The sequence below is a fragment of the Triticum aestivum genome, chromosome 5A, assembly GCF_018294505.1.
Source record: "Triticum aestivum cultivar Chinese Spring chromosome 5A, IWGSC CS RefSeq v2.1, whole genome shotgun sequence".
NCBI lineage: Eukaryota > Viridiplantae > Streptophyta > Magnoliopsida > Poales > Poaceae > Triticum > Triticum aestivum.
Genome location: NC_057806.1, coordinates 567,451,163 through 567,470,062, shown reverse-complemented (window position 1 = coordinate 567,470,062; position 18,900 = coordinate 567,451,163). Strand labels below are relative to the sequence as shown.

General features: G+C 48.0%; 2 protein-coding genes across 2 annotated transcripts; one reads left to right on the top strand and one right to left on the bottom strand.

The window, feature by feature from the left end:
• Positions 1–447: 447 nt before the first annotated feature.
• Positions 448–3,455, top strand: LOC123104835 (G-type lectin S-receptor-like serine/threonine-protein kinase At2g19130). The gene has a single exon (XM_044526743.1). It carries the CDS (start codon positions 453–455, stop codon positions 2,994–2,996), a length of 2,544 nt encoding a protein of 847 aa, XP_044382678.1. The 5' UTR covers positions 448–452; the 3' UTR covers positions 2,997–3,455.
• Positions 3,456–8,749: 5,294 nt separating this feature from the next.
• LOC123104834 (wall-associated receptor kinase 2) lies at positions 8,750–11,244 on the bottom strand. The gene is made up of 2 exons (XM_044526741.1): positions 10,119–11,244; positions 8,750–10,018 (listed from the first exon to the last, which is right to left on the bottom strand). Exons 1-2 carry the CDS (start codon positions 11,218–11,220, stop codon positions 8,835–8,837), a joined length of 2,286 nt encoding a protein of 761 aa, XP_044382676.1. The 5' UTR covers positions 11,221–11,244; the 3' UTR covers positions 8,750–8,834.
• Positions 11,245–18,900: the final 7,656 nt, after the last annotated feature.

The window sequence follows — 18,900 nt, the reverse complement described above, 5'->3', positions numbered from 1 at the left end:
TGAGCACAGAGGGCGTGTACTGTGCTAGCTTCGTTTGCCATTGCCAGCGGCACGGACGAATGCAGGACGGCCCTTGGTTAGATTCTAACTTCAGCTAGCTGCTGAATGATCTTGTACGTAGGCCATGAATGTCACAGTACGTGGGATGGGACCTTGGCAATGCATGTGCAGCGCCTGCTAATTTCCAGGAAGCTGTGATTCATTGCTTGGGGAATCTTCATTGAAATTCCTCCTCACAGTCCTACACACTGTAGTATTTACGGTGATTAATGGTGCCTTGTATCAATTGAAATACTGTCCCAGTGTGAACATGATTGACCCTAAGTCTTCCCCTTCAGCCAGTCTTTGTAGCGCTAGCTTCGGTCTTCCTGCGTCTTCAGAAGACATACTACTTCCACTCTATATATGCATCCCCTCCTCTCCTCTTCAAATCATCCACGCACTTCTCCTCAATGACTCCCCTCCACATACTGCCCGGGCTTCTCCTCCTTCTCACTCCTCGGTGCTCCTCTGCAGCTGCAAATGGAGACAAGCTGACGGCAGGCCAAGCGCTCGCTGTTGGCAGCAAGCTCGTCTCCAGAAACGGCAAGTTCGCGCTTGGCTTCTTCCAGCCAGCAGTTGCGGCGGGTAGCATCAGTAAGTCGTCTCACAATGTCACCTCCCCAAGCTCAGGCTGGTATCTGGGCATATGGTTCAATAAGATCCCGGTTTTCACTACTGTGTGGGTCGCTAATAGGGAGGAGCCCATCGTCCACCACAACTTCAACCTAACACAGCTCAAGATAGCAAGCGATGGCAATCTTGTCATCGTAGTAAACCATGCCGGCAACACGGAGTCTGTAGTTTGGTCCACTCACATCGCCAATAATATGACACAAACCAGCAAAAAAAACACCCTCACCACTAGTGTTGCCCTTCTCTTGAACAATGGAAACCTTGCCCTCACATCTGAACAGAAGGTGTTGTGGCAGAGCTTCGACTACCCAATAGATGTCGTGCTTCCTGGCTCTAAGTTTGGCCGTAACAAGATCACTAGTTTTAGCAGCCAACTCATCTCAAAGAAGAGCCTCATTGATCCTGGTTTAGGGTCATACAGTCTTGACCTAGAAGATATCAAGGGGTTCGTCCTCAAGCGCCGCAAGAATCCATCAATAGTGTATTGGCTTTATGAATCCTCCACAACATCAGCAATGAATCTTTTTCCACTAGCCCAGGCACTGCTAGATTTGAATCCTCAGACCAAAGGTTTACTTAACATAACATATGTTGATAACAACCAAGAGGAGTACTATATGGGCACTTTACGAGATGAATCCTCGGCTTCCATATTTGGCTTACTAGACATCTCTGGTCAGATAAAGATGAATCTTTGGTCACAAGCCAGCCAGTCTTGGCAGACAATATATGCCCAACCAGACGATCCATGTGATCCGCCTGCAACCTGTGGACCGTTCACAATCTGTAGCGGCAAGCCACATCCATCATGTGATTGTATGGAGAACTTCTCTCAGAAGTCCCCGCATGATTGGGAGTTTGATGATCGAACAGAAGGATGCATTAGAAATACACCATTACATTGCACTCATGAGATAAACATGACAAGTTCAACAGACATATTCCACCCCACTGCTCAAGTTCAATATCCGTACAACTCGCAAAACATAGTCAGTGCTACCACCCAAAGAAAATGCGAAGAAGTTTGTCTCAGTTCCTGCTCCTGCACTGCTTATTCCTATAACGATAGAAGATGTTCTGTCTGGAATGGAGAATTACTTAATGTAATTCTGGCAAAAGGCATTGATAACACCGGAGATCATGTTCTCTACCTTCGCCTTGCCGCCAAAGATTTGCTGCCAAGTTTGAGAAAAAACAAAAGAAAACCAAATGTTGGAGTTGTTATTGCATCCAGTATTATTGGTTTTGGATTACTAATGTTCATGCTATTGTTACTGATTTGGAGGAACAAATTCAAGCGTTGTAGTTTTCTATCAATAAGCTATGACAATCAAGGTAGTTCTGGTGGGATTATAGCCTTTAGATACACGGATTTAGTTCGTGCTACTAAGAACTTTTCAGAAAAGCTGGGTGGAGGTGGTTTTGGTTCTGTATACAGGGGATTATTAAGTGACTCGGAGACTAGTGTAGCAGTTAAAAGGCTTGATGTTGCCCATCAAGCAGGAGAGAAGCAATTCAGGGCTGAGGTGAGCTCAATTGGATTGATCCAACACATTAACCTAGTCAAACTTATTGGTTTCTGTTGTGAAGGTGATCATAGGTTACTTGTGTATGAACACATAGTAAATGGGTCTCTTGATAGTCATCTATTTAAGGTGAGCAATAATGGTGATGCCGCTACCCTAAATTGGAATAACAGATACCAAATAACCCTAGGAGTTGCTAGAGGATTGTACTACTTGCATCAAAGTTGCCGTGAGTGCATTATACACTGTGATATTAAGCCAGAGAACATATTGGTAGATGGGTCATTTCTTCCTAAAGTTGCAGACTTTGGGCTGGCAGCGTGTGTGGGAAGGGACTTTAGCCGAATCCTGACAAGTTTTAGAGGAACCATCGGTTATCTTGCCCCGGAGTGGCTTAGCGGAGTTGCAATCACGCCAAAAGTCGATGTTTACGCCTTTGGCATGGTGTTGTTGGAAATCATATCAGGAAGGAGGAATTCAGCACATGAAACGTCATACAACACCAGCAACAATAGCAGTAACCAGCATGTTGAATATTTCCCCGTGCAAGCCATCAGCAAGCTTCATAGCGGTGATGTGAAGAGTTTGGTGGATCCACGGCTAAATGGTGAATTCAGTTTGGAAGAAGTTGAAAGGGTTTGCAAAGTTGCTTGTTGGTGCATCCAAGATAATGAGTTTGATCGTCCGACGATGGGTGAAGTTGTCCGGGTTCTAGAGGGTCTACACGAGATTGATGTGCCCTCGATGCCAAGACTACTTGCAGCTATTACAAAACAATCTGGTGTTGCAATGTAATAATAAGTTGTTGCTAATATTATTAGTCTTTGTTGATTTCAGAAATTTCTTGAAGTTCTAATGTGAAGAATAAGAAATAAAGGAAAGCAAGTTTGTAGTTGATAATTAGTCGCCTTGTTACCAATCATTGCAGCAAAATATGGCAAAGGATAGAAATTTTGTATGTGTATGTGTGTGATTATTTTCAGTCTGGAATGGGAACTTCCGAATTTCTAGTTACATATTCCAGGAATAGCTATTAGCACGCAGAAGCAAGATGCCATGCATGGATTAAATATTTGGAAACTGGGGTCCGTGGGTAGCCATATATTTGTTCAAGAAAATACATAGGCTCTATAATTACCTGGTCTTCTCAGTAAATTGGATAAGCCAATCATGTCATCTTGGTTTTGCATGTTGTGCTTGTCATTTGTGGGGTGCCAGTCTCTAACTCTAAACTCCAATCTAAAGCAGATCTTTGTCAGTGTACAAAACTACCTCTAACACACTACTTCCTCCGTTCCTAAATATTTGTCTTTCTAGAGATTTCAATAAGTGACTACATACGGAGCAAAATAAGTGAATCTACTCTAAAATATGTCTATATACATCCGTATGTGATAGTTTATTTGAAATCTCTAAAAAGACAAATATTTAGAAACGGATGGAGTACTTTCTTTGAGTTGTTTGTTGTTTTTGAGATAGCTACCCACTTATTTCAAGTGGACCCTCTGACACACTACTTGACGATGCCTTGACAGCCAGCAGAATTGCGGGGCGTCCGAGCTCACACAAAATGTAAACAGCGGCGACGAAGGCAAACATGATCACATGAGGCAGCGGGCGAGAATTGCAAGGGCTCGGGCAGCCCCATTTTTCTCACGGGCAAGAGAATGAGAATTGTCGGCCGGGGCCTGATTATCTTTGCTTAACCTCGAAAAAGAAAATTATTTGTCTTTCCTTTTGCTTGACTTCAACCCCATTTACAGCCGCGGCACAGCCAGAGTACTATTGCAGTTTATCAGAATCGATTGGTACGTAGTTGCAATCAATCAGAAAAAGTATGCATGAATACGACGGGTCTGTAGTTTTCTCGCCGACGGCGACGCGGCCGGAAATATAATGGCTTGTAGGTATAAGGATCGGTCGATGTGCACGCCATTGTGATGCTGCCTGCTCTTGGCCTATTGTTACATCTTGCTATAGAATCTTTTTTTTTTTTGAGAGCAAGCATAAAGCTTAACTTGCTATAGAATCTTAATTAGGAGTCCCGTGACAAGGCGCATGCATTGACCTGACTCCACAAGTGACGCCTAGTGTTGCCACAACGGTCACTTTTGGGCGGGACATGCATTTTTACCTTTAAAAATAGGCTTTCGTTTCACTTTATGTATATGAAAAAGAAACCGTTAACTGTTTTCTTTTGGCAAGAAAGCAACCATCAACTTGAAGCAAGCAGTTCAAGCGCGTATGCGTATGCAACAAGAATAAATTAGAGACAAAACACCGTGTGGCAAACAAAATACTCTTTCTGTACTAAAATATAAGACGTTTTTGCAGTTCTATTCAGAAACATGTCTTATATTTTGGGTTCGAGATAGTAGTTACTCCCTCCGTAAACTAATAGAAGAGCATTTAGATCACTATTTTAGTAATCTAAACGCTCTTATATTAGTTTACAGAGGGAGTACTAAGATGCACATGTGGGATGGGACGGTCACTTTTGTGGGAAAGGAGCAGAATATAGTTAGCGTGTACTAGCTAACTATATAGTGCTTGTAGTCATCGCTAGGTGATTCATGAACATCGTTGTAATTTTTATTACCTCTGTTGTTTTTTGTACTGCCAAGATTGAAGATAAATAGATTGAAAGTTTCTTGCAAAAATAAATAAATATATAATTTTATTATTTTTCTCTTGTCACCCAATTCCGCTTCTGTCACACACCAATCAACACCTATAACGATCATCTATCATAAATTTCCACTACTAGTCAAGGGGTCAATCATCACACAAGTGGCAAAACGAAGACTATTCAAAGACATGTGCTATATTTGTTTGGTAGCATGGACTACTTCTCATACCCATACCGACGACTATGCACATATCAATCGATGTGACCTGTGACCGCATGCAAGTGGTTGCTTGCTCTTGTTTTTTTTTGAGGGAGTGCCTTCATAGAAAATACTAAGGCACTAGAGTATGGGCAGTTGAAACACTGGGTTAATGCCTTCATATGAATGTGTTCAGATAGCTTGCCTGAATACATTCAACTGCTGTATTCTTTCCTGTATCTTGTTACCTGTTGTTTTTCTTTCTTTTCTAAGGTTAGTTTTGCGTAGTCTTTTGTTTTCTATATTCTTTATTTAATTTGTTATTCTTTATTTAATTTGTTAAGACTCTCTTTGTACCTTAAAAAATCAATAAGATTACGCAGCAGAGTCCTGTTGTTTTTCTAAAAAAGATAGAAAATATCAAGGAAAAATCTTGTGCCCAGCCGGCTGATTTCTAGCAAAATTAGCCGGCTCGCTCATGTGCCATGCGATATGTGGCCTCGCATGTAGATCTCTACCTGGTACCCTCTAACCGTTTCTTTTTTCTTCTCAATTAATGTCATCAAGATTCGCGCTCGAAACATATCTTCTTTCAAGTTCCATCCCTCTCGCCTCTTCCTCTCTCCTCTCAGTTCTCATGGAATGATGCTTGCAACGGAACATGTAGGTGATGGGAGCTAGGGAGGTCAAGTGTGGTCCAAATCTAGGCCAGTCAGCTCCTTTGCGAGAGGGCAATTCTCGAATAAATATGCTCCCCGATGTGTCATTGGCCAGATCCAAAGCAGCTGCTACGAGGTGTCGATGCCGCAGGTCAGGCCGCAAGGTGCTGGGAAAACCCATGACTGCTGCTCCAAGGCATTGTTGTTCCATGTTGCCCACTAGTGCTTCAGGCGGGCGCCGCTGGTTGTTGGGTGTCGTGCAAGAGATATCCATGCCCTGCTGCTGCAGGAATGAGCACTAATGATTGTGTTGGTGCTCACATGCTTTGGCAACATCGATGTTGTTGCAAACGACAGTAGGCGGAACAACGGTGCTGCTGCTGTTGAGATGAGTTTCTGCAAACATCGTCGGTTTCCCGCAACATCACCACTGCTACAAAGAATCTTGCCTTTGCTTGTTTGCAACATCATCAACATTGTAGTGTGCTTGTCAGTATTTTTGCAGCATCATCGATGCTACAGGGAAGCTTGTCGGTGCTCGCTTGCAACATCATCGGCGCTGCAGAGTGCTCTCTAGTGCACGATTGGGTGGTGGTAGGGTTGCACCATCACTTGTGTTGCACAGGTCGCCGAGGATTGCAACATCGCCTATGTTACGGTGGCAACACGAATCATGTTGCGGACGTTTTGGTATAGCTAGGGGTGGCTAGCGGATCGGATTTCTCTCTCTCATGAAATGTAATGGCTTGGCAATCGACCGATTTTGTTCTCATGTTACCTGATAGATTAGACGCATAGTGCACGTCAAATATAAATTAGAAAATCCAGATCTATCTATCTAGGGATAAGGCGTATGTGTCGAGTTGTCTATCCAGATCCCATGTTCTCTACCATTTCGGGCCTTTATTATTGACATCCCAATCAAGGGTAGAGGACACTTCCATTGGTTAGCATAGAATAGTCAAAACATTTTTTCTTTTTGGTGGGGGGACTAATCGCAACTTGCAACCAAGTAGGGTATCTCCAAGGGAGACCCGTAAAACACCGGTATATGTTCGACCGGACACATTTCTTCACTTTTGCAATCCAATGAGGACTTGTATCAGTTCGCGAAGCTGTCCATACATCTAAATTCTGGTAACCACGGCCAATCATATAATCGTATTTCGGCCAGTTTTCCTCTCGTCCCTGGCGGCTGCAACCCTAGCCGCCGCCAGGGCCAATCTCCTAACGCCGTTCTCCGGCGGCTCCCCTCCGCCGGCGACCTCGGTCGTCGGTGGTGAGGGGGGCCGCCGGATCCACGCGTGTGGATCGATTTTTCTTCTTTATAGTTTAGGTTTTTAGGTTGTTCATCGTCTTTGTCTCGGTGATGGCGATGGTGGCGCTGAATAATGAATCTTCGGATCCTTCCCTGACGAGGCCATCGGTCCTATGGTTGGGGATGGATTTGGAAACCAGTCTGTTCAAGCAAGGATGGTGTGGCGGCGGCGGCATCCTTGTGGTGGACCTGTGTCCTCGGGCTCCGCCGTTGCGACGACGTTTGCTCCAGCGTCGACGCGGAGCTTGGGAGGTAGTCCAGGAGCGGATGCAGATTGTGGTCTGCATCGACGACATCTGAAAGACGGAATATCTACTGGGTTCGTGGTTTGTGGATGGAAGGTATGGTTTCCTCCTTCGGCGCCTTAGTCGTGGTGGAGTGCCGGATCTGGAGTTCGATGGCGTGTCCGGGGTGTTGCCCCGGTCTGATTCGTTCAACGGCAAGGGCTTCACTTTTGGTGAGCCACTTTGGAGGTCCGCAAAGCTGCATATCAGCGATGGAGCCGTGTCGAGCTCGGGTGAGGTGGTGATTCGTCATTCTTTTTTTCGGTGGCTGCTGTGGTGGTGCCGGAAGCAGTTGACGAGCGTTGGTGTCAAGCTCAGAGATGTTCTACTATCTTTTCAGTATTGTCATGTCGGTCTTTACGTGATTTGTACTTTGTTCTTTATGATATGAAGAAGACACGTATTACCATGCAAAAAAAACATCTAAATTCTGGTATTTTAGAGACAAACATGGGGAGTTTTGTCAGAGTGACATGCACTTAACCAATCACATGCATGGTCCCCCTCTTATCTCTCTCCTCCCAACCGTACGTGCATGCTCCCCATCTTCTCTCTCTTCTCCCAACTGGACACTAAATAACAAATATCCCACCACACGCATGGTCCCCACCTACCTTTTCTCCTTCCATCCGAATACTTTGTAATTAGCGATGGATGGCTCCCTCCCGGATTATGCCCATGGACCATGTCCGGACATAAAGACAGACATATACCAGAGGAATCCGCGGGTTGGCGTTGGAGATGCCCTTAGTTGGCTGCATTCATGCCGGTGTTGATTGACATGATCAACAACCCTTTAGGGGCACCTCCAATAATTGTAAGATATGTGTTGATAGAATTTGCTACTTTTTTTTATGATGTGCCATAGAATGAACTAGGAGAGAGAAGACGTACATAAGCCAACACAAGCTTCAAGGTGATGAGAGAATCCCCAACCTTGTCATTCGTATTCATGCAACACATTCATCCTAATTACTAAACAAGTTCGAGATGCCCCTCGGTTGACGCCGTACTCCCCTCATCCGGGTTTATTTAGTCTCCCTCATATTTTGGGCCAGGGTTTGCAAAATATGATTTATATAAGTAACAAAAATAATACCACTAGAAACTTCTTTCAAATATGAATTCAACAATATAACTTTTAGGACATATACTTTATATTTGTCTAATCAAATCAATGATCAAAGTTTGACCCAAAATACGAGGGGACTAGTAAACCGAAATGGAGAAAAAAGCCACATTGAGCATGGCATTTTGTTTGGTCATAATAATATGTTACTAATGACCATTGCCTCAAAAGGAGTTCCTCATGGAGGGATCCCATTGCGGTAATTAACGGACCTCGGGTCCTATTTCTACTTGTCCATGGTTTCCTTTGGTTTAGATATGCATATCCATTGGTTCTTTGATTTATGTGAAGGCATGCATTCTTCCGCTTTGGTATATATGATATGGTTAATACAAGCCACCATTTGCTTAAAAGAAAAAAACATAAAGCACACATGCCATTTGGTCCATGTGTATATCACACACGAACACATTCACTACCGCGGGCACCTTGATGAGAACAAATATTCTTCTTCCCGGCTATATTGTCTGCTAACCTCCTCCGTGCTTCCGCCTTCAATCATTGTATAACCTTGTGCATCAATAACACCCATCACAACATTTTCATGGGGTACTTGAAGACTCTCAAGTGTCATCTCCACTTGCCTCATGGATGGTCGTTGACCTCCTTCCATCCTGACGCATGCCGCTGCCAACATAATTACTTCTTCAATCTTTTTGCCACCTTCCATCATGACCTGAGGGTCTAACACACTTGAGAGGTCACCTTCTGCTAGCAAACTGGTGAAATAGGCGACGAGGCTTTTCTCCCCGGATGATCGATATGAGCATGGTTTTTTCCTGGTGAGCAGCTCCATTAGGAGCACGCCGAAGCTATAAACATCGCTCTCCTCGGTGAGCTGTCCTGAGTAGCAATACATAGGGTCTAGGTACCCAAATGTCCCTTGAATGGCGGTTTCATCCCCTGTTTGATCTAGCGGGATGCACCTTGAAGCTCCAAAATCTGACACCTTTGCTATGAGAGTGCCATCTAACAGAATGTTTTGAGACTTGATATCCCTGTGGACTATAGGGAATGACACAGCCGAGTGAAGATACGCGAGAGCTCTTGCGGTCTCTGTTGCAATTCTTAGCCGCTCCACCCATGGCAATGAAGCTTCAGGTTCTTCGACATGAAGGTGATGGTAAAGTGTCCTGTTGGAGATGAACTCGTATACTAGCAACGGCACCTCTGTCTCGAGGCAGCACCCGAAGAGCTTCACCACGTTCCGATGATTTATCTGCGAGAGGATTGCCACCTCGTTGATGAACTCATCGATTTCCTTCTGGATTACGACCTTGGACTTCTTGATCGCCACGACGTGAAGGTCTGACATGATCCCTTTGTACACCATGCCATGCCCTCCTCCACCGATCTCACGAGCTTTGTCGAAGTTGTTGGTGGCCTTCTCGAGCTCCACCAAGGGGATGATCATCCTCTCAGCTATGTCTGCCTTCTGCGACACCAATTGCTCTAGTAGATGTCCCCTGTTTTGCTTAAAGAATTTCTGCTTGGATACTTTTGCCCTTTGACGCTTCAGCTTCTGGGTCACAAAAATGGCACCAAGCACCAAGAAAAGAAGGGCGGCACCACTGCCGATTCCTATGCCGATACTTAAACCTGAAAAATGTCAGAAATAAAATAATGTCAGAAATAAAACCCCCTGGTGTGCAATCTCACATAAGTACTATGTATCATCAATGGTGTTGTATATTCTCACCTAGACTTAGAGATGATTTGACACAGCCATCTCTGATCCGAGGGTTGCCACGGGAGCGGGGCGGACACACGCAGTGGTACCCTCCGGGCGTGTTGGTGCATACGCCGGAGCACATGAACTTATCAGTCTGCGCGCACTCGTCGACGTCTTGGCATCCGCCGGCGCCGGCGAGGTATGGGTTGCCCTGGTACCCGTCCTTGCACCGGCACACGTAGCCAGTGCGGTAGTTGTTGGTGACATTGCTGCATGAGCTGTGGCTGCTCCGGCACTCGCTCGTCCCCGCGTCATTGGGGCAGCCCGTCGCCGCCCACCCCGGGGGATCCTCAGCTTGCCGGAGCCGCTTGGAGTCCACCACCCACTCCAGCACCAGGGGCATCGCCGCCCCGCGGGAGGAGTTGGCGCGCGCGGCCGACGTGCCGAACCAGTCCGTCTCGGCGACGCGCACCAGAGCTTCACGCAGTAACGAGTCCATCTCCTGGGCCGGGTCCATCCCCGTGAAATTGACGCGGTAGTAGGGACGGCCGATGGTGATGGGCGTCTTGCAGCAGCCGACGCCGGCGCACTCGGCGACGTCCTCGGCGGAGACGGTGTTGTCCAACCCGTCGGTGACGGCGCAGAAGGCGGAGCAGCCGACGATGACGTTGTCCCTGTCCCCGATCAGCTTGGCCAGCACGTTGCACCCGGTGAGCACGAACCTGTTGAGCAACGCCGACACCACGAACGGGCCGCCGCCGGCGCCGGCGCCAAGGCCGCCCCACCTGCCGACGGCTCGGGTAGGGCCGCTTACCCTGCTGCCCTCGAGCTGCACGGCGCCAGCGGTGTTCCTGACGCGCACCGTGGAGTTGGCCAGCGAGATCTCCATGACCTCGAGGGTGCTCCCGGCGCCGCCGATGAGCAGCCGCTCTTGGCCGCTCGTCCGGTCGCAGGTGAGGTTGAAGCCCTCCAAGTAGCACCCTTCCCTGATGCCGAATGGGTACGGCACGCTCACGCCAGCGCAGATGGTCGGGCAGCCCGGCGCAGCTCCGGTGACCTGAGCCGCGGCCGCGGCCACGAGGGAGAGCTGCAACAGAAAGGGCAACAGGGCCGCCGCCGGAAGCTTCATCTTATCTTCTGCGTGCGCGCGTATACACCGTCGATACCCACCCACTGCGTACTCTGCTAAATATATCGATCCGTGCAGGTGCATGCATTACTATTCAAGCGTTGACCGACTAGGCTTGTCTATCTACTTGCAAGAAATATCTCATACAAGGACAAGGACACCAAAATATGACTTTTCTTCTTACTAACAATATCATTACAGATGCCAAGTTGGATTATTCAAAATCACAAGGATGATTTAAATTGGATTCTCCAAAATTACAAGTGTATGTGAGTTTACCAACAAAAATACATATATGTTCTCATATTTTAAATTAACTTTAGTAAATGGTCAAATTTGTTTTGTAAAATCAATGTTACAATAAGGTTCCAAGATGACCAACAACCCTTTTTTTGTAGTGGGGGTAATAGACTGATGTCCCCTATTTTACCTAAAGAATTTCTGCCTTAGCATTTTACACTACGATGCTCTTGCTTTTTCTTACGACAAACACCAGCATTGTACTATTTTCTGGGGTTATTAAGAAAACTACTATGATTAAAGATGAATAGACCGAAAGTTCTCCAGCAAAAAAAGAGATAGAAAGAAATTAAAACTTCATGGTTGTTGCCAATCGGTCCTCGAGCCGAGGAAGTTTACAACTCATCTGGGGGCAAGGTTGGTCGGTAATAGGCGAAGCGTCAATATATGATCATATAAACGTTGCCCCCATTTTTAGGCAAGCCATCTTCCAAGCGTGAATCTCATTGATAGCAAGCTAAAAAATCATACCAAATGATTTGGCACAACTCTTACAAAGGAGGAGGCAAATGGTGTTCTATGGCTCACACAGCTTATGAGGTTAGAGCATCTCCTGAAATCATGCCGCCTGGAGACGCGCCGGCTATAAATTTGGCATCGGGGCGATCGGGCTCCTAGCCGCCAGCCCCAAGTCGCCCCACACGCAGTTGTTTTAAAATCATACTCGCCCAAAATTCGGCCAAACACGACACATAATTCAACGAAATTTAGGTCCATTATTTTTTTAGATATTGAGAACACATAATTCTTTTAAAAAAACAAATACTACTAATGCGCCGCCGCTGTCCGCCGCGCCGCCTATAGGCCGAAGAGCTTGCCGAAGGCGCTGTAGTCACCGCCGTCGTCGTTGTCCTCCTCCTTCTTCACGCCGCCGAAGTCCTTGCTGCACCCTTCCCCCAAGTCGCCTTGGCGGGCGGGTTTGGTTGGCGGCGGTGCCTCGTAATCGCTGTCCTCAAGGACGATGATGCTGCCCTCATCATGGCCGCGACGCCGAGCAGTGATTTCCTCGAGGACGCGGCGCTGGCGCTGGCGCTCCATCTCCAGCCGGACGTAATCATCGCGCGCCCACTTGATGGCGGCCTCGTCGTCGGCGGCCATGTCCCCGTGCTTGCTATTCACGGCCACGAGGCCCGACTCCGTCTTCGGCTTGACGAGGCGGGAGGAGGAAGCACATGAACCACTGCCGCCCTCGTTGATGACGAGAGCGTTGCCGCGGGTGGCGGCCCTTGGCTGCCGAGGCGCATGGCGGGTGGGTCCTCTTCCTCTTCATCCTCCTCCCGCTCCTTCGGTTCGTCGGTGCGTCACCCGAGCGGCGTCTCCACGGGCTCGGCCTTGACGTTGGCGAGCACGGACAAACCGGAGGAGCGGGAGGAGGATGATGAGGAAGAGGACCCACCCGCCATGCGCCTCGGCAGCCAAGGGCCGCCACTCCGGAAGTGGACCGGGGCCGTGGCCGCGGCCGCTTGAGCGGTGGCTCGTTGACGCCCTCGAGGTGCTCAAGGACAAAGTGGAGCGTGCGCCCAGAGACGCCCCACCACAGATGGCGGCCGTCGGTGTTGTGGCGCCCCCTCACCGGCGCGTTGTTAGTGGAGGCGAGCTGCTCCTCGTGGCTGTGTACTCCGGGCGGCCCTGCACCTCCTCCGGCAGGGAGGCCCGAACGCGCTCGATCTCGTTGTGGAAGCGGTCGGCGTCGGCCTGCGAGGGGGGGGGACGCCTCCGGTGCTGATCCTCCACCTCCCCGGCATGCACATGGCAGGCGGTGCCGGGTAGTTCACCTCGTGGAGGAAGTGGGCCTCCCACTCGTGCAGGTGGCGGCGGCCGAAGCCGTTGGCCACTGCTCCATCGCTGGGGAATCGCTCTCCCATCGGTGGTCGTAGACGCTGTGGCTGTAGACGGGGGAGAGAGAGGCAGATGGGGCCATCGACGGCGAGAGAGTGGCGTGTGCGTCCACTGGCGAGGGAGGGGGCAGTTTTTATAACGGCCGGGGACGGCAGAAGTGCGTACGCGTGGCGGGAGGGGGAGGGTCGCGTCGCCGTACTGCGCCGTCCGTGAGGAATCAATGGAAGGCTGACCGGCGGCAGCATTCATTGATCCCCGCAGGAAAACGAGACAATGAGGAAGACGAGACGCGGCTGGTCGCTGACTCGGCGGGTCCATTGGGCTTTCACGCCAAAAACGATTCCACCAACGCCCCCGGACACCCCCAGCGCCGGGTTCGTCCTCTGTCCGCCGGCGTCAAATTCGGGCCTAACCTATGAAAATTGGGTGTATAACGACACGATTGAGCCGTTTTTAGCGCCGGCGATAAAAAAGGGTCTTTAGGGAGCCTGTTGGGGGATGAGTGGAGATGCTCTTAGAAAGAAGTGGCGTTCATCCCTCCACCAACAACCATAGAAGGGGTCTGTCTGGTGTTGATGGTTTCAAGGGAAGCGGCTGGAAGGTTGAAACGCGCAACAGCCATAGACCAAATCGTGCGCCAATAGGAAGAGTCAGCGAAGAGGTGGACCAGTTTGCGGTTGGGCAGTTTCACAAATAAGGGCAACCCAAGCGTACATGATGCTAAGGGCATGTATAATAGTTGATAAGATAGTTTTATCTTAAGTTTTACATGTAAATTAGAGATGAAAAAAAAACATGTCTACAATGGGTCATCTCTTAGCCTTATTTTCAATAATTAATTGTTCCTAAAAATATGACGAGACAAATTGTGTTAAGAAATCATCTCTTGTCTTCTCTTAAATAAGATAAGACAGGCTTTCTCTTATGATTTCTCTTTCCTCCACCTCATCATTTATCCTACGTGGCACTCTTAAGATAGAACCATTGTACATGCCCTAAGGCGGGACCCTGGCGGACTAAATCAAATCCTCTGGTCCGAACGAGTTCTCCCTACGAACTGGACGAGACATGTTGGAATTATTGAGCATTTGGCTCATTTTATCATTTCCAATAATTCTTAATAATTCCTACAAAATCCTGGCCGTGGAAAGCTCAGTCTCACCCGGCCGGTCGTGGAGGGTGTGTTGGACCACATATAAGATTAGTTTATGCAATGTCGGTCTTCAAAATTCCAAAAGAAGTGTGCAAGGATATCACAGATGTTATATCAAAATTTTGGTGGGGAGATGATGAAAATAGTAAAAGGATGCATTGGTGGGCATGATGGAAACTATGTTTTCCAAAAAAGAATGGAGGGATGGGGTTTCGTGACCTACACTCTTTTAACTTACCGATGCTAGCTAAGCAAGTTTGGCGCTTGATTGATGAACCTGAATCTTTGTGTGCTAGGGTACTTTGAGCAAAATATTATCCCTCTGGTGACATTTTAAAAGCAGGACCAAAGAAGGGTTCGTCATTCACATGGCAAAGTCTAGTTGCCGGTATTCAAACGTTTAAACGCGGGCATATATGGAGAGTTGGCAAGGGGGAAAAGATCAATATTTGGGAAGATCACTGGGTACCTTCCAGCCCCACAAGGCAAGTGATTACACATAGAGGTGGTGCTATAATCACAAGAGTGAATGAATTGATTGATCCGATTACTGAACAGTGGGATGAAGAACTAATACGTAGCATTTTCAGTCCTGTTGATGTTGGGAGAATCCTTCGTATCCCATTGAGCCATAATGGATTTGAGGATTTTGTAGCCTGGCAGGGGAATAGGAATGGAGTTTTCATAGTACGGTCGGTGCAAGATCTCTTCCAGTAACTACAGGACCATCGATGCCAAATCCTGTTTGGTCTATAATTTGGAAACTAAAAGTGCCAGGCAAAGTAAAAATCTTCTGTTGGCGGGCTCTTCATGGTTTAATGCCGTTGAAGTCCATCTTGACTAATAGGCATATTGGTACTGATGGAGGGTGCCCAATTTGTCATCAAGGTGCAGAAGATATCCTACATCTACTTTTTAAATGTGGAAGGGCAGAAGAAATGTGGAGGCTCCTGGGGATTACAAATTTAATCGCTGATGCATGTCACATAGACAGATCGGGTTCTGTAGTTCTCGATCACTTGTTACGGTTGCCACCAGCTACATTACCACACATGCCAAGCGTTGGAATGAACAAGGGGATCATTACCGCTTGCTGGTATTTATGGTGGCTTAGAAGAAGGCAGACCCATGACGAGGCTGTTCCTCCAATGACTAGAAACGTTGTTGTTGTCCAGGCTATTTGTGCTAATTTCCAGCAAGCTACAACAAATGTACATGTCATTCGTAATGGTGAACAGTGGAAGAAACCCATCCCAGGTCTTGTAAAAATAAATGTTGATGCATCCTACCATGATGAAGAAGGTAAGGGCGCTACAGGGGCTGCGGCAAGAGATAGATATGGAGTTTTTATTGCGGCTTCATGCGCTACAATCCCATATGTCGCTGATGCTCTTCTAGCAGAAGCAATGGCTATGAAGAGCGGACTAATTTTGGCTGAATCTCTCGGATATACCTCCATACAAATTGAATCAGACTCCTTAGAGGTCGTTAATGCATGTTCAGGCCAAGACAGGATGTGGAGCGAAGCTACTGCTATATAGGCGGACTGTTTTATTATAGCTGGAATGATTGGGAATGTTGAGTTCACACATTGCCGAAGGGAAGCAAATGAAGCTGCCCACAATTTAGCTAAATTTTCTTATGAAAATAATGTTTCTTGTAATTGGGTTGATGAACCCCAGATTTTCTTATAAACTCTTTAGTGAACGATGTAACGATTTTGCCAAATCAATAAAGCTAGCCATGGTGGCATTTTTTTCAAAAAAAAAGAGCATCTTCAACAGGTGCGCAAATATTTTTACAACAAAAAAAAAGAAATAACTTTTTTTACGCGCATCATGGCGCTTGCTCCAGCAAATGCTGTAAAATATGGCGCGGCACTATAGCTCCAGCAGACGCTGCAAAATGCAACGCGCACCCAGCACAAACAACGTTTCGCACTGGAAATAGAACTAAGAAGATTAAACACACAAAAGATAAATCAACAATTAAATAGTTCAATTTATTACAACTCAAACAAATAGTTTACCTTCCAATACAACAAATAGTTCAACAATACAACATCAAACTAGGTTTGTCGGCTATTTCATGCCCACCACTCCTCGATTAGATCCTTTTGAAGATCATCATGCATTTCGGCACATCGAATGGCATGATTGGATGCAATAAATCAGGCCACCCTCGCAGCCCTCCTCCGCACTCGCACGGGACGTCCCAACAACTCATACTGAGAATAGTCTAAATCTTGCACACACTCATTCTCGATGATTATATTATGCATGATCACACAAGCGTTCACGATGTACCAAAGGATCTTTTGATCCCAAAATCTAGACGGTCCTCTCATAATAGCAAATTAGGCTAGTAAAATCCCAAAAGCTTTCTCCACATCTTTTCTAACCACCGCCCGAGCATCGTGGAAATCAAGATTTTCCTCTCCTTTCGGTTTCGTCAACGGCTTGTCAAATGTTTGCCACCTTGGATAGATTTCATCCGCAAGATAGTAGCCATAGTTTTATGTATGGCCATTTGCTACAAACTCCATCAGTGTAGTTTCACCATTTGCAATCTTATTCATGAGTGGTGACCGATTAAGAACTTTGATATAATTCAAAGATCCAGGCATTCCAAAAAAAGCATGTCAAATCCAGGTCTCCTGATCGGCCACCGCTTCAAGGATTATAGTGGAACCCTTTTTCTGGTCGTGGAATTGTCCATGCCATGCCTTAGGACATTTCTTCCAACTCCAAAGCATGCAATCTATTGAGCCAAGCATACCTGAGAACCCGTGAGCTTTGTTCATCTCCAAAAGCCTTGCAGTGTCTTCAGCATTGAGAGCTCTCAAATATTATGGACCAAACACTCGCACAATTCTGACTGCAAAGCGCTTGACACACATGATGGCTTGACTCTCACCCATGGCCAAGTGGTCATCAACGAGATCCGCCGGAATATTGTATGCCAACATACGTAAAGCGGCGGTTGACGATGACATGTACCTAGGGTAGGGCAATAGACCTGATCTAAGCACCCCTCCCAAGGACACTGCGTCGGTGGGAAACGACACCTATGGGGTCACTGGGATCCCTTCTACGGTTGGCGGGCGCGGGGTTGTGCAAAGAGCGGGTCTGGCGGCCAGCACACAAATCGTTTACCCAGGTTCGGGCCGCGGAGACGCGTAAAACCCTAGTCCTGCTTCGATGTATATTTAGGTGTTCTTGTGTTCTTGAACTAGCTGCAGTGGCTCTCTAGTCCAAAAGATCTGAATCCCCCTCTAGTACGCCTCGGGCCTCCTTTTATAGACAAAAAAGGGGTAGCCACAGTGGCACACAGGAGGTGGGAAGGTGTACAGGGGCTGAGTCTATCCCCTGGCATCATCGGACAAACGCATTTAATGCGCTACCAATGTGCCCCTCTTGCTTTATTGGGGATGGCAAAGAAGCTCGTCCCAGCTGTCGTCGCCTCGCTTGGCTCTGACGCACGTCCAAGCTGACAAGGCGTTGTAGCGCCACGTTGGCTGGCTACTGGGCTGGCGCGGTGCTAGAGCCTTCACGAAGATCTCCATGCCACCACACAGGTGCTTGCTGAGTTGGTGTAGAGGTCGCGCGCTGCCACGCAGATGCCTGCTCAGCTGGTCGAGCTGGCAGCTGTATGGGAGCGGTGGTGGAGTCTTGGCGGACGCGGGACTGGCTGCGGCCTCGCAGGCATCCTCGGCAAGGGTCTTGCCGAGGGCCCGGCAAGGGTCTTGCTGCGGCACCGCGGTCGTCCTCGGCAAGGTGGATCTCCTTGGCAAGGATCTCACCAAGGATCGTCGTCTTCTGGTTTCCATCTGATCTTGTGTGTCTATGATCTCTACAAAGATCCGCATGCCAGCACAAAGGTGCCTCCCGAGCCTTGGTTCCAATATGGCGTGGGAACCCCTTGGGCTCAAGGGTGGCGCGCTCTACTGGCGTGAGGCAAGTTGCACCGGCAAGGATCTTGCTGAGGCTGCGGAAGCCACCCTGGCAAGGGTCTTGTCGAGGGAGTCCACCTCGCCCTCTTGCTCTCTTTGCGTCTTTGGTCTTGGCGTTGCCCTGGTCGTCTGTGCTCTGGCATCCCTCCTCTGCCCTGCTTAGTGTGGCCGTGGGCACGGCTCTGACTGCCCGTGCACAAGTAAAGGAGTGCAAAAGGAGAGCCCCTACTTTTCTACACCGATAGGAGCCCCCTGGCCTGGGCCACACATAAGCGCGACGCGTTGTTGGGATAGGCCCAGAACGGTGCGCGGGCAGGTGGGCGGATTTTTTACCGCAGTAATTTCTCCGTCCGCCGCGCTTCCCCACGACCCGTGTTGAACGCGCGACGTGGGGGTCGTGCGTGGGGTGGTTTCCGCACGCATGCATCACATCGTG

Coding starts and splice junctions, on each gene's coding strand:
- LOC123104835 (XM_044526743.1), top strand. CDS start 453: ATGACTCCCCTCCACATACTGCCCGGGCTTCTCCTCCTTCTCACTCCT.
- LOC123104834 (XM_044526741.1), bottom strand. CDS start 11,220: ATGAAGCTTCCGGCGGCGGCCCTGTTGCCCTTTCTGTTGCAGCTCTCC. Junction 10,019..10,118: donor CAAATCATCTCTAAGTCTAG/GTGAGAATATAC, acceptor GACATTTTTCAG/GTTTAAGTATCGGCATAGGA.